This window comes from Chelonia mydas, chromosome 10 (genome assembly GCF_015237465.2).
Source record: "Chelonia mydas isolate rCheMyd1 chromosome 10, rCheMyd1.pri.v2, whole genome shotgun sequence".
Taxonomy (NCBI): domain Eukaryota; kingdom Metazoa; phylum Chordata; order Testudines; family Cheloniidae; genus Chelonia; species Chelonia mydas.
In genome coordinates this window covers 52,924,936-52,939,725 of record NC_051250.2, presented here as the reverse complement: position 1 = coordinate 52,939,725, position 14,790 = coordinate 52,924,936, and the positions used below count along the sequence as shown (strand labels likewise).

General features: G+C 41.7%; 1 protein-coding gene across 3 annotated transcripts in view; it reads right to left on the bottom strand.

The window, feature by feature from the left end:
* Nucleotides 1–8,782: 8,782 nt before the first annotated feature.
* The window catches only part of ANXA2 (annexin A2), a 54,030-nt gene continuing 48,022 nt past the window's right edge, over nt 8,783–14,790 (bottom strand). Inside the window, exons 13-15 of one of the 3 annotated variants that reach the window (XR_006284598.1) lie at nt 13,580–13,644; nt 11,528–11,611; nt 8,783–9,984 (exon numbers count right to left, since the gene is read on the bottom strand). Coding sequence is in view for 2 of the 3 variants with exons in the window: in XM_043524579.1 (XP_043380514.1) it covers nt 13,585–13,644 (60 nt within the window). In the remaining variant the exon portion in view is untranslated. Of the gene's footprint in view, nt 11,612–13,275; nt 13,645–14,790 lie in introns of those variants that run through there. The other 2 variants (XM_043524579.1, XM_037910464.2) reach the window with 2 other exon arrangements.

Here is a 14,790-nt window from a genome sequence, read left to right as displayed (position 1 = left end):
ATATAAGCTATTATTAACAATTAGCACCACAACTGGAATCAGTTTGATTTGTAAAAAACACTTACTCTGAGATTGCTACAAGCATCACAAAGACTAAAATTATCTAATTTTTTTAGATGGAGCAACTGAGACAGACAGGGTAAGTGACTCACCCAAGGTCACATAGCAAGCCCTGGGACAAAGTGGGAAATAGACTCCAAGAACCCTGACTCTCAGACGTTTGTTTTAATAAGACCTCGCTACCTCCAAATTGAGGAGTTAACACTGATTCTTAGTGTCTAAAACAGTCTTAATACTAAGAGATGTAGTCTTAGTTACACTGGAAGATGTATCCTGTTAGCGTGTTAACATGGTACTTTTGCCAACAGTAAAAACCAAGAACAGGTCTGCTTTACAATATATTAGCTGGTCAGCCCTACAGGAAATGGGCTGACATTTTTAGACACAACTTGTCCTTTTATACAATTGATGCTGAGTCATGTTGAACATCACATTAGTTAACATGCTTTCTAACATGATGCATTTCCCCAGTGTAGATATGACTTGTGAGTGTGTTATGCCTACATTTAAGAAGAGGAAAAAAATCAAATGCACAATTACAAAATGGGGAATAAATGGCAAGATGGTGGTAGTAGTGCAGAAAAGGATCTGGGGATCACAAATTGAATATGAGCCAACAGTGTTGGAAGGCAACTAATATTTGCCATTATGACCTCTCAAGATTCCTTCCAGCCCTACATTTCTATGGTTCTGTGCCAAAGTGCACATAGGACAGTAAATATCTCAGTAAATTTTGGATCAAACATACAGATTTGTAAGACCTAAAATACCCATAAAAGAAGAGCACTATGAACTGACCAAAGTTGCATTCTGTTGCGCAAAAGCCGATTCTTGTTCAGACAGTAAAGTTCACAAGAACTGGAGGTTAATTTGCCCATTATAGGAATGAAATAGAAAAAGGATGTGTGTGGCAGAAATATTGCCGAAATAAATACTTGGTTACACACACTTGGGAAAAAAAAAAAAAAAAAAACAACAATCAGTATTTCTCAGTGCTGGGAATGAATGTTGCTCAGATTCAGTGATATTTCATCTAACTGCCTTCTGCACTGTTCATTCCACACACTTATATCAAAAAGAGACATTTTAGATTACATCATGTCTTTTCCAAATCACCAAACATACAGTTATAAAAACCAGAGGTAGGAGGAAAGCTTTTATTTTTGTTTAAGAATCCAGAAAAAAATATTTGGAACAGCTAATGTGCATTCTAAATGGCTTCTTCATACCAGTTGTAGGAAGGGCTCTAACCTGCCAAGAATGTACAAAAACAAAAGTGACACAATAATACAACTACTGTTTGAATGGGACAATATTGTTCAGCTTAAGAGCTACTGTTCTGTACTTTAACTCATACAGCAATTATAGTTTTTATTGTGTTTTATCCGTGCATTAGCATTTGCTCTAGATCTTTGTCAGCATAAACTCTGTTCTGTAAGTGTTTTTAAATTGCGAGTCCAATCCAGCAAACTCTTATGGGAGTTGTACTTAGCATCAAGAGTACACCCTTTAACATAAATGGGATTACAAGGGGTAGAAAATTACATTGCCAGACCCTCCCTACCCAACACACAAATTTGCACTGGTTTAGATCAACTGCTGTAAACCTCTACGTGGTTTAACTGAAACCTGTTCCCAATTTACTTCGGTTTAGCTGGATACTAATTTAATTCAGCTTGCCTTTTATTTTGGTTGAACTAGATCAGTTTAAAATCCCACTTTCAGTTAAACGGTTACCACTCTCTGTATTGATAAGCTCTAATTTATGCAGCATCCAAATGCTTATAGCTTAACAAATAAAACAATGCCTGGGCTAAAAATATTCTTATCCACACCTTCGTGGGCTTCATTTGTTTATTAAACCACACAAAAATAACTTGCTCTTTCCATTATTAAAAACCCTCCTGTATTGGTGAATGTTCCATTGTTTGTGATTTTAGCTCCCTTTTAATCTGATTTCTATCTCAAGAGAGGTATCAGAGCAGGTCATTCAGCTAACTCAAGGTTCGCTTCATGGCTTTGACTTGAACTAATCCAGAATACACTAAATACGGGTTTGAATTTTTTTTTTAAAAAGGCTTTCAGGCTAAATCACTCAAGCTCTGTTCTGTTGCCTATATGCATGAGACACAGCAAGTGGGACACTCTCCAATGCAGCTTGTCAGTCCGTCCATTAGTTTATTGTAGTTCATTATTTTGAGCCTTTTGGCACCTTTCCAGTTCCTGTAACATGCTTTTAAAAACACGGCATCAGTATCACTTATGATGAGAGGCTGAGGGAACTGGGGTTATTTAGTCTGCAGAAGAGAAGAGTGAGGCGGGATTGGATAGCAGCCTTCAACTACCTGAAGGGGGGTTCCAAAGAGGATGGTGCTAGGCTGTTCTCAGTGGTGGCAGATGGCAGAACAAGAAGCAATGGTCTCACGTTGCAGTGGGGGAGGTCTAGGCTGGATATTAGGAAAACTATTTCACTAGGAGGATGGTGAAGCACTGGAATGCGTTACCTAGGGAGGTGGTGGAATCTCCGTCCTTAAAGGTTTTTAAGGCCCCGCTTGACAAAGCCCTGACCGGGATGATTTAGTTGGGGTTGGTCCTGCTTTGAGCAGGGAATTGGACTAGATGACCTCCTGAGGTCTCTTCCAACCCTGATATTCTATGATGCTATCACCACTACTTACAGAAAAAGAAGCTTTATCCTGAAGTCACTGCTCTTCTGATTCCTCTCCATCCCTCCTAGTCTTTTGAGCACAAAACAATAAAGAGACCAAATCCCACCTTATTAGATTTTCAATCTCTTCCACATGCCACACACACATGCACACACTCCACAGTACTACTTGTCACCCAGGCAGGTCTTGCACTGCTGGGCCAACACAGTTTGCTTGTTAAAATAAATTAGTCTAGGAAAGACAGAGGAGGAACAGCTTCCCCTCCTCCCACTTAAAATCTTTTAACATTCAAGCTTTGAATGTAACCAGAAAATATCAACCAACCAGTGGGTTTTTTTGCTTAAAAAAAATAACAAAACAAAAAAACCACCCACCAACCCCACAGACCTAATATTAATTTATCAAGCTGTTATGCTGTCCCTCTGCACTTCCCGCACCCAACCCCTTTCCAGAAAGGGGTATTCTTCTTGAACATAGAGGATATTAAACCAGCATTTCATTTTGTGATTAAAAATATATTCACAAACTATAGGTTTGCAACGGACTTGAGAGCTATCGTCTAGTAATCCGTCAATTGGAATATACGCTGTCTGGAACAACTAAGCAATTTTTTTAAAATTTAAATTTAAAAAAAAAAAAACCCACTGCCTCTCCCTCCCCGCCACACACACACAAGGGAATAGTGGGGACAGACAGTTCAGAATTAGCTGTACAATAAAAAAAAACCCTCTAACACACCTAGGAGCATTTATCCTTCTAGCACAGATATTTTTTAAGTTATAGCATTGTATGGTATATTAAAATGGATATCTGTTGCATTACTGATTTACTCAGAGATACAAAAGCAGAGATATTTATAATAAATGAATTGATAATCTTATTAGATTTATCCCAGTAAGATACAATGTATTGAGTCACATTTTGTAATAACTATGAAAAGCCAAGTTTATATTTTCTGAAAGTAATTAAAATATCTCCACATGCGCTAATATTTTACAAGTACTCATTGTTAGGTTTTGTGTGGTTTTTTTGGTTTGTTTGTTTTTTACAGTCTACCTTAAAAAAGGGAGAACAATTCATTGATAGCTTGGAGGGTGCCACACCCAAACAGATCATTTGCAAAAAATAAAAAAACAAACAAAAAGCAGATCTTCAGGGGACAGTTTAATCTGTATGTTCAAAAAGTAGGTTTGAAGTCTAGTCCTCTTAATACTACCAGCTTATAAGTAAACTATTACCTAAAAATAAGTAGGTATAAAATAGCATGTTCACAGAACTTTGCTTTCTGGCAAAATTATTTAGACAGTCATTACATTAGGAAACCACACAGTACACTTAACCTAGCTATACTTTTGATCAACCTTTTTGAGGTGCGCAATGTGAGTTTCCCATTAAGAAACAAATACAATTATCTTTAAAAAGCCCCAATGCAAAGATGCAGCTCAATGGTATCTTCATTAAGACACTAACCTATATAACCTGGACGTAAACAGTTGCTCCACCTAATTAAATGAATTCTTTCTACTAAAAAATTTTAAAAAGGGTTTCCTGAGTGTAAACACATCACTCTGAGTGGGGAGGCACAGCACCCTAACAGCCATGAATAATTGGAACCATCTTCTTTAGCAAACTCACTTTAATAGCACATGTGCACATAAATTCTTCTAATTGTTTTATTATCAGTAAAGATTGCAGAAGTGCAAAGGATGTTCAGAGGTTAGCAATTAAACCCTCAACTGCTACTATGAATACAGCAAAAGAAGAGAAGATGTGTTTAATTTCCCACTGAGAAAGCAAGAATAAGAATCCTTTTGAGAGAACCAGTTTCCATCAGCAAGCCTCAAATAATTGTTAGGACCAAAAACATTTCCTCTAAAGATTTCTTGTTGAGGGAGGAGGGGGGGAAAACGTCTCTTTGTAGCTAGGGCCATTATTAACTTGCTTTTTTAAAGGGATGTTTATAAAACCCTCTTGTTTTTGAACAACACTTTGAAAGGACTTGTTTGAGCCTCCAAGCCCTGTAATTTGCACTAGAGTCAGAAAGACCAATTATCACTATCTGGGATAATTCCCACTAAACGTGGCTTTAATTTTATATTCTGGGGAAAGTACTAAGTTGAAACAGTATTTTTTTTTTTTACATTAAGCTTTAGAAAAGGTTAGTCAAGAGTCTGAAAACGTAAATGTTTGTGGAGACCAGAGTTGACTATTTATTTATATTTCTTTTTTAAGATAGTGAAAGCTTGAAGCTTTCTCTGAGCTCCCTCTTGTGAGCAACTGCTAAAAATGCATCTCCAACCAGTTGCAATTTTGGATCAAGTTGTTTGTTTGTGTGTCATGCCCCTAAGGGTCTTGAAAACACCAAGCTATGGTTCCAAGAGTATTATTTGAATGTAAATATTTATCCCTAGAGGGAAACAGGTCAGTTTTCTGGGGCTCCTGTATATGAATAGGAGAAAACCGTTTCTAGCTGATATTTCTCCTGTGGGGCTCATCAGCTCCCACTGCAGTCAGCAAAATCAAACCTGAAGAACTAAGGGGCGAGCAGTGGAAAGCAGCTCCTGCCCACACAGTGCAGCAAAACCCTGCTCCTTCACAAGACATAACTTAAACCACTCGGAGACCCGGTAGCAAGAAATGTCTACTTTTGTTCAATGTAAGAGGTAGATGTTGATTTAGGTCAAACTTGTAGTGTAGGCACCAGGACTCAGAAATCTGGGTCTGGTTCTTGACTAAGCCATTCATGTCTTGTCTCCTTACCAAGCCATTCTGGCCCTCTGTGCCTCAGTTTCCCATTTGTAAAATTGGGTTATTACCTCTCTGCCTTACCAGGGAATCATGACCATGATTTACTTAGGCCCAGATCTTCAAAAGTATTTAAGCACCTGGACCTGAGGGTCTCACAAAGTACAAGAACAGGAGCTCTGTAAATACCTACACAGACAGAGCCATGAGCCACAGAAATAAGCATATTTCTTGTGATGGAGCTCCACTCACTATGCTAGTGACTCCTGCTGGTCATCTTGGGGATCAACTTCACAGGCCAGCAGTGTCTCACCCACTGTCACTTTGGATCCACATTGCTCCAAGGACTGCGGCATCCTCTTCATGACACAGCCCTCTGGCTGTGCCACAATCTGCTTGCCCCTCTTCCAGAGGCCAGTACTGCAGTCCAACCACTTCCTCAGTGGCAAAGGGCAGGAGAACAACACCCAGATCCCATCCCAGGGACTCTGTAGATGGTAGCTATGTGCTACATCCCCTCCAACCTCTCAGTACATTTCCCTTAGCCATGGCCCTAGCACCTTCTTCCCCCTTACCTCAGGGCCTCAGAATGCCAGTCTTAGCAGCCAGCCAGGAGCTCTCTTTAATCTCCGCAGTCCCTGGTAGTAGCACGGCCCTGTCCAAGGTGTTGGTGCACCTTCCTTCTTACTAGGAGCCTGAACTTCCCCCATTGAGCTCCAGGCAGCTATTGACCCTGCTCTGTCCTCCAGCTCTTCTTAGATGGATCTGCCAGGCCCTGGCAGCCCCCCCACCCTTCCTATTGGCTGCTTTTCAGGCAGCCTCCCTAAGGCTCCATTAACCCCTTACAGGTCAGGCTGGGGCAAATGCCCCATCACATTTTTGTCAAACAGCAGTGGCACACCATTGTGATTGGACACTGTCAAGGTTCCTTCCCCACTCTGAACTCTAGGGTACAGATGTGGGGACCTGCATGAAAGACCCCCTAAGCTTATTCTTTCCAGCTTAGGTTAAAACTTCCCCAAGGTACAGACTTTTACCTTTTGTCCTTGGACCTTATGCTGCCACCACCAAAGTGTTACACAAAGAACAGGGAAAGAGCCCTCTTGGAAACATCTTTCCCCCAAAAATCCCCCCCAAGCCCTACACCCCCTTTCCTGGGGAAGGCTTGATAAAAATCCTCATTAATTTGCACAGGTGAACACAGACCCAAACCCTTGTATCTTAAGAACAATGAAAAAGCAATCAGGTTCTTAAAAGAAGAATTTTAATTGAAGAAAAAAGTAAAAGAATCATCTCTGTAAAATCAGGATGGTATCCCTCTAGGCAAAACCTTAAGTTACAAAAAGACACAAAAACAGGAATATACATCCCGTTCAGCACAACTTATTTTTATCAGCCATTTAAACCAAGCAGAATCTAACGCATATCTAACTAGATTGCTTATTAACTCTTTACAGGAGTTCTGACCTGCATTTCTGCGCCGATCCCAGCAAAAGCATCACACAGACAGAGAGGACCCTTTGTTCCCCCACCCTGCTCCAGCTTTGAAAGTATCTTGTCTCCTCATTGGTCATTTTGGTCAGGTGCCAGCGAGGTTATCTTAGCTTCTTTAGAGGTGAAAGGGTTTTTCCTCTGGGCCAGGAGGGATTTAAAGGTGTTTACTCTTCCCTTTATATTTATGACAGATGCCCATTAAAAACTTGCAAGTATTTTAGCATGCTTAACCTAATGGCACCCTGAGTAAGGCCTCAGCACTGGGTACCTCACGAGAGAAAGTGGAGCTGAACTACAGTGGGCCATTGCAGTAGAATGCTGAAATCAAAGACAGAATGCCTATTGAATATAGGGGAGCTAGACTAGCCCCTAAGACTGTAGTGTTACCAACTAACCCATATTTCTCACGATAATATGAGATAATCTAAGCAGAAAACCTAACATGTTGATCTTTCCAGCCTTCCTCTAGCAAACAGCCACTAACGACTCCAGCCTATACTTTCTCCCAGGTAACTCTTTTATATAGTTTCCCGATTTGCCCTGAGTGGCTGATTGGGCCATCAAGCTCCTGTGTTAGGCCACTCTGTCCACCTGTAGGAGCACTGACTTCACTCAAATGCCTCACCTGAGAAAGGAGTATTAGCCTATGTCTGCCCTGCCCTCATTCAACCCTTTGCTCAAGCGACTAATGGCTTGTCTACACTGCCCTGCGATTGGGACTACAGGGTTGGGAACAGCAACGCACACGACAGTGCCGCGCTGTAACATCCCTGGGTGGACACTGCCAGTGTGAACCGAAAGGGTCCTACTCCATATTAATGGAATCCTGTTTGATGAGAACTATGCTAAAGCAAACAAGGAACTTTTTAGTTCATGCCTGCAATGTCCACATGGGGGAGTTACAGCTCAGCAATTTGCCATGCTCTGCTATTCACACCCCCGTAAGCCCAATTGTGGGGCAGTGGAGACAAGCGTATAGTCACTTGAGCAGCGGCTTGAAATAGTAGGGGGCTGATGGCCAGATTTTCAAAGGTACTTAAGAACCTAACGATACAGATAAATCTCATTGGGTGCCTAGCTGCATCTCCAGGTGACTAAATACCTTTGAAAATTGGCCTGTTTATCTGTGAAAGAAACACAGCTAGAAAAAAACTGCCATCATGGATAAATCCTGGCCCCATCGATGTCAATGGGAGTTTTGCTAGGATTTCAACCAATGTGTTTGAATTTTATTTATAGAGCAGTGTCTTTACCTAGACAACCATTGTAGGGATTTAAGAACACCTGCCCATATTAAGGAAGGGCTATATCAGCAATGTGCGATGATTTAGTCTGGCCCCCGCCTGTGCCTCGAGAGCAGTGGTTCCCAAACTGGGGTTCATGAACCCTTGAGGGTTTGTGAAATGTATTGGGGGGGTTCTTAGAAAAAAATTCTGTAATGGCGGACAGAGCCATCCGTAGGGACGCCAGGCGCAGGGGCTGGCAGCCCGAGCCCCATGACCATGACTTCCTGGCAGAACAAGTTTAAGCTTTGTTGTAGTTGTGCATTGTTTGCCTGGACTGCTCAGGACCCAGATGGTTGTGGGAGGAACTCTTTAATTGAGTTGGCTTCTTAAATACCTTCATGCTGTTTCACATCTGGTACTCCTTGATAAAACATGTAGGCAGCTTAATCGCAGTGATAAGAGCTACAAAAGTGAAATCTTGGAAGGGTTTCTGTTTTCATAATGTAATAAAATTAATAATGTTATGATAAATAGTATGTAATAAATGTGTCATTAAAAAAAACAAATTATTTCCCAGATTGCTGGTTCTATAATTTATCCTCAGGTAAGGGAGAAAAATCCCTGGAAATAGTCATTTTTAGGAGGGGGTTTCACGAGATTCGATATTTTCATGAAAGGGGTTCACAGTTTGGTAAAGTTTGGGAACCACTGCTCTAGAGTCATGTTGACTACACAGCTATATGTCATCATCATTATTACTATAAGCATATTACAGTTGCACCCAGAGGCCTGCACACTGCTGTGCTTGGCCCTGTACAAGCCCATAAGATGACACCTCTGCCCCAAAGATGTTATAGTCGAAAAGCATTCTGTTGTGTAACAAGCTCTTGAGGACACTATGTGCTGAGAATAGGACATCATACGTTTACCTCAGCTTTAAGAGCGAGGGGAATATTTTAAGACAATGGAACAGGCTACTGATGGTTGAACCCGCCTGCAAAGGCTTTTATACACTCCCAGAGCTCTGCCCATGGGGCTCGCTCTCTGAGGAACCCTACCACGTTTCAGTTTGTAACCCCTCCTATTCCGTAGGACTTGTAGGTTGGTTGGTGACTAGTCGTAGATTTGGTACTCATTGATTTCATTCATGAGCTTTGGGTCTGGCTTTGTGGACAAAGCACATAATGCAAGACTCTTGAGGCAAATATGATCATTGCGACATAATACATTGTATCATGGTTACAATACACTTGTTTTTCCTACCCTACCTTTCAAATCCATTCATCTGCCCTCTAATTTGGCTGGAGGAGGGGCAGCGTGGTTCACCTCTGGGGTTTTAGGGAGACTGGTATTTTAATTGGAAAGGCTAGTCCACCCCAGTTAAGGCCCTAACCTAGGACTTCAGAAAGCCAGGTTCAGTTTTCTATTCCGCTACAGACTTCCTGTGTGACCTTGGGCAAATCACTTAGCTGGTCCGTGCCTCAGTTCCCCTTCAATAAAATGGGGAAACTAGCACTTTCCTACCTTATTGTGAGGATAAACACACTGAAGACTGTTAAGTGCTCAGCTATTATAGCACGATGGTCTGGTAAGGTCTGTGACTAGCTAGAGGGGTGGATGGCCTTCAGATAAAGGTACAGAACAGAATGAAGAGCACTAGAGATTTCCTTATCTCTGTTAACCCACTTGCTCTTGGAGGGCCTCAGTTTCCCCACTCATCAAAAGTCTTAACAGCAGGCAGAAGGTGTTACCTCGTTGTGCTGCAGTTTGGGCTCCTCAGACAGATAGTGCTGTTGAAATGGAAATAATTATTAGTTGCTAAGCTAGTGTTTTGAATTCTCCATGGCCTTTGTGTACCATTGGGAGGAGAACTACAGCATGCATGCATTGCTGACTAACTTCTGCAGGCAATGAAAACCAGGCCTCTCCTATGCTTGGGACGGTACAGATTTGCAAGGCTCGAAACTATACTGTTTAAAAAATTGCAATTCCACTTATCCATGCATTTTAGATACTGGCCTTGAAGAGAGTGAAATTTTTAGTGAAGTATTTCAGCATTGCCCAGTCCACAACACTAACTCCCAAATCCCACAGAGGCCTAATCTTGCAGTAAGTCCATTTTGGGCAGAGACCCACTCTGCATTGCATGGATCAGACGTAGGATGAGGGCCAGATTTTGCAAATTTGTCACCAATGTTGGAGTCTCACCAAGGAACTGTTGTGAAAGTATGAACAGCATGATTCAAAACAAACATTTTAGGTTTGTCCTCAAACATACCTGCACTTAAAAGGAAGCTAAAATATTTGTATATATTTAATTAAATTATATTTTTAAAGTAAAGTATATTTTTTATCCTAACAGATGTAAAGTCTGACTGTGCTTGGACTCCCCCCCCACTCAAACATTGAGAAAGGTGCTATAGGAAAAGAAAACCTGCATTAAACTAAAGATGCTTGGGGCAGTCTGTTCTTGGCCTTTTTGAAATGGGGGTCTCATTTTCACGACTGCTTTTATTTCTGCTCTATGTTCAGACAAAATGACACTGGCCTTCTAAATCACATAGGTTTATTTAACTTTGCTTCTCATCAACCACTTAAATGGAAATTCCAGAGAGGGGAATTTTGAATATCCTCTAGCAGTGAAGCAGAACATGTTAGCCATCAAATTCTAGTTGCTCATTCCATTGACTGGAAAAATGTCTGCCGTCTGATTTCTTTTAGAGGACCACATTTGAGAAAGCAAAGTTTATAGAGCTGACTTATCTAATTATATTAAGTTAGTGATTTGCTGTCTCAGCAAGTAGTTTTAATATACAAATCAAAATGAAAAGTGTTTTTGTAAACAGGTGTCAATGGCACTGTTCCATCAAGCACTAAATTGGAGGTGGTCCTGAAAAAAAAAAAAAATTACATTTGTGCATGCAGATAGAGAGATTGCAGCTGAATTTTGGCAGTTGCAGACAGTGTTTCCACACCAAATCTTCAGCTCTGTGTAAAGGCAACTGTAGGTCAGCAAGAAAAACTACTTCATGCTTTAACAGCAACATGAAGTGGGCTGCTGTTTGTGGCGCATCGTTGCCTTTCAGAAAGGTTGATTTAAAAAGAAAAAAATCTTAAATGATCTCCAGGGGGTAGAACAGTCTTTGCAATAAGGCTACAGGTCAGGTAACATCTGAGGGACACAGCTGCTAAGGGAGAAAGTTAGGTTTCTAATATTTATATTGCGCGCACACACACAGCTTGGGCCCCCTCTGCTGAGCAGTGTGTAATTTTATACAACAGCATCCAGAGAGCATACAGGGTTAAACCCTGAACCTGCACGGAGATACATACCAGCGTTCCCCTCCCTTTAGAGCTCCCTGTGGCCACAAGGGGCCCAGTGCATCATTGCCGGGTTGGAGCCCATTGCTTTTGTATCTGTAAAACAGGGTGGGTAAGGGCTGTGATTTTTTACTGATATAGTTACAGTGGTACTGCTCCCAAACATAGATGTAGTTATACTGGATATAAAGGACAAAGGCTCCAGCTGGTAGGAAGAGAAGCATCCAAAGCAAGGAATCATGCCCTGGGGAGGGAGGGATAAATGAGGCCCAAAGCAGGTCATGAAAGCCTTAAACAGTGCTAGAAAATAGCTTTTCTGACCCAAAAGTGTTTGTTTTTAAAATCTGCTATCATGGGCCTTTCCAAGGCTGGAAGAGTGCTGTGCCTCTCATTGGGAAGATGGAAATAGCTCCTTTTCCAATGACAAGTGGGAGGGTGGGCCAGAGGCTCAGATCCTTTTAGGCATTAGCTCACGTCCGTCATATTCAAGGTGCTGGGCGGCTGTGTTTTGGCCCCCTTACTTTGCACCAGCATTCCCTGCAAACCACGCGACTGCGCAGCAACCTTCCACATACTACACGTCACCAGTTGTGCTGCTCAGAACTTCCCTTGTGCCCCCGGGGCAGAGGCTGCGAGCACTTGGGCTGGGCTGATGACTCAGCTGGGCTTGGTCCCACTTCGGGGAAGGGGGTAAAGCCCAGATGTCAGGAGCAGGGCGGCCAGTGACCCAAATCCCAGAGGGCCCCCTCAATGACACACCCCTCTTCTCGAATTACAACTGTGCATCCTGCCAAATGTTTTGCTATGCTTTTCTGGAGTTAGGGCATCAATGTAACGATCTGAGGTTGGGGTCAGAGCTAAATGAGAGGCGCAGAAAGGGCCTGAGCCTGACACAAGTAGTCCTTGCTCCCTGTTTGGAAAAATCTGGCCCAGAATCTCCCTCAAGGCTGGAAACCCGTTGCAATTATTGACAACTGGGTTTCAACATTGACAGTCTGGAAAATATTAGAACTGAAATAAAGCAGAGCATGCTGGATGCGGGAAGTGAGTTACAAACATTTATGAAAACAGAGAGGAAATAGAAGAAAGTTAGCTATTAATTAATTACAAGCCAGGTTTGATAAAATTTATAGACTAACATGATTTGGTCTCTGATGCCTACTCACTCTGCAGTTTACACTACTGGATTTAATTTTACCACTTGAGGTGTGTCAAAGGGGACCAGAAGGAAGGCCAGAAAGAGCCTCCAAATCAAGAATACCAAGGAAATTAAACACTGATTGTAGCTCTGCCAGCAATCCAGTATGGGACAGTTTTTCCCCCTAAATGAATTAAGAATAATCTGAAAAATAGGGCATGCTCCCCTTTAGAATTAGACATGGACGTGTTAAAGAGAAAAAGAAAAGTGCCAAGATTAGACATTCACTGAATCCTCCCAGCTCAAGAGGGGCATTTGAAACCAAATGAAAAAAACCTCAGTTTTCATTCCTGCATGGTCTGACCCTCTGCAGATTGTTGGATCCTGCTCTGAAATGTTTACCAGAGCCCTCCTACTCCCCCCAAATTCACAGTATAAAACTCCTGTTTTTAGATCAACATCATCACAAGATGTTGGATCTCAAACTGCCTCTGATCTAGCAATATTGCTCATCCAGGGTAACATGGAGAAGATTCCACAGAGAGAATAAAGAAGGCAAAGAACAATGGATGTTTACACACCAACCTATGCTATGAAACAAGACACCCAAGAGAAAGACCTGTTTTCTTAAAGTAAAAATTCAGTTTTATTTGTATTTTAATAGAAACATTATAAGAAGAAGGCAGAGTCTTTCACAAACACATTTCAACTCTTTATCCTTGGAATGGTCATTTCTCTGGCCTTTTGCTTATAAGAACTTTGGTAAAGCCAAGCAATGCACTGTCATCTAGAGAAGTACAAGAAAGCAAACAATACCATTAGTCTTGCAAATACAGAGGTAAATTCAGGTTAGCTAGGCAAGTTGAGGATTACAGGAAGATGAAGAGCAGAAAAGCACATCTGTGGACATAGATTTGTTTGGTCACCGTTTTCAATCCTCTCCTCCACACAGGTTCAGCAGCGCCCTCTGGTAGTCGCCCTTTGTATCTTGCTGCAAAATGAGGGAAGAAAAATGAAACGGAAACTTTATGAAGAAATGAAGGTTACATGAAGTCCTAGTGTGACTGCACTGTACTCTGGACTTGCAGGACAAAGTTCAAGTAGGAGTTTATTTGTAAGCTGAAGTTTTCTATAGTGTTTGGCATGTACCATGATAAAAGTGGGACCAGTAAGGGGAACTCTGGTATAAAATGAACAACCTAAGGGCAGAGAGCAAAGGGACACGATTCAATTCTGTCCTATGGTTACTATCTATTACTTCTTCTCTGGGGTAGATTTGAATCCGTAATCTCATGGTGGAAAGGCTTCTTTATCAAACCCTCATCTGCCCACCCACTCTCCAATTTGGTTCAATTAAGCAAAACACAAAACATTTTGAATTGCACAGCTCTTCCCTTTTCCTGAATACTGGATAGAGTCCTGATCTTATTTGGAATACAATCAATAAGTAAACAATGCAGTATTCATGAAAGGGGCCTGGTTTACACTAGAAAATTAGGTCATTTTAACTGTCAGGTCAGTCAGGGTCGTGAAAAATCCATGTCCCTCAGCAGCACAGTTAAGCCAACCTAATTCCCTATGAGACCGTGCTAGGTCCATGGAAGAATTCTTCCACCAGTTTAGCTACTGCCTCTCAGGGAGGTGGATTAACTAAAGCAATGGTGGAATCCATCCTGTCAGAGCTAGCAGTGTCTACTCTGAAGCACTACAGTGGCACAGCTGAGCCACCATAGCATTTTAAGTGTAGACAAGCCCATAGAATCTAATGGACTGTAAGAGCTTTAGGACAGGAACTGATCTTTACTATGCATATGTGGAGTAAGAATCAGTTCCTGTCCTAACACTCTTACAGTCTAAATAGACCAGATGAATAGTGATACCTCCTTTTCTCCCACCTCTATCTCCCTGGGGATCAGAGGCACAGAAAAAGTAAGCAACTTGCTTGAGGCAACCCAGTAAGTCTATTGCAGAGCTGGCGCAGCCAAATGATATTTTGGGCCCTATTGTTGGGCTGACATATAATGGTGACCTGAGAGTTCTAGCAGACAATGCTCCCATTGCTATGGGCAGTTATAATTCTTGTGTGAACCAGTTTAATATCCATCTAGTCCCTCATGGAATACATTGTATGTCACTC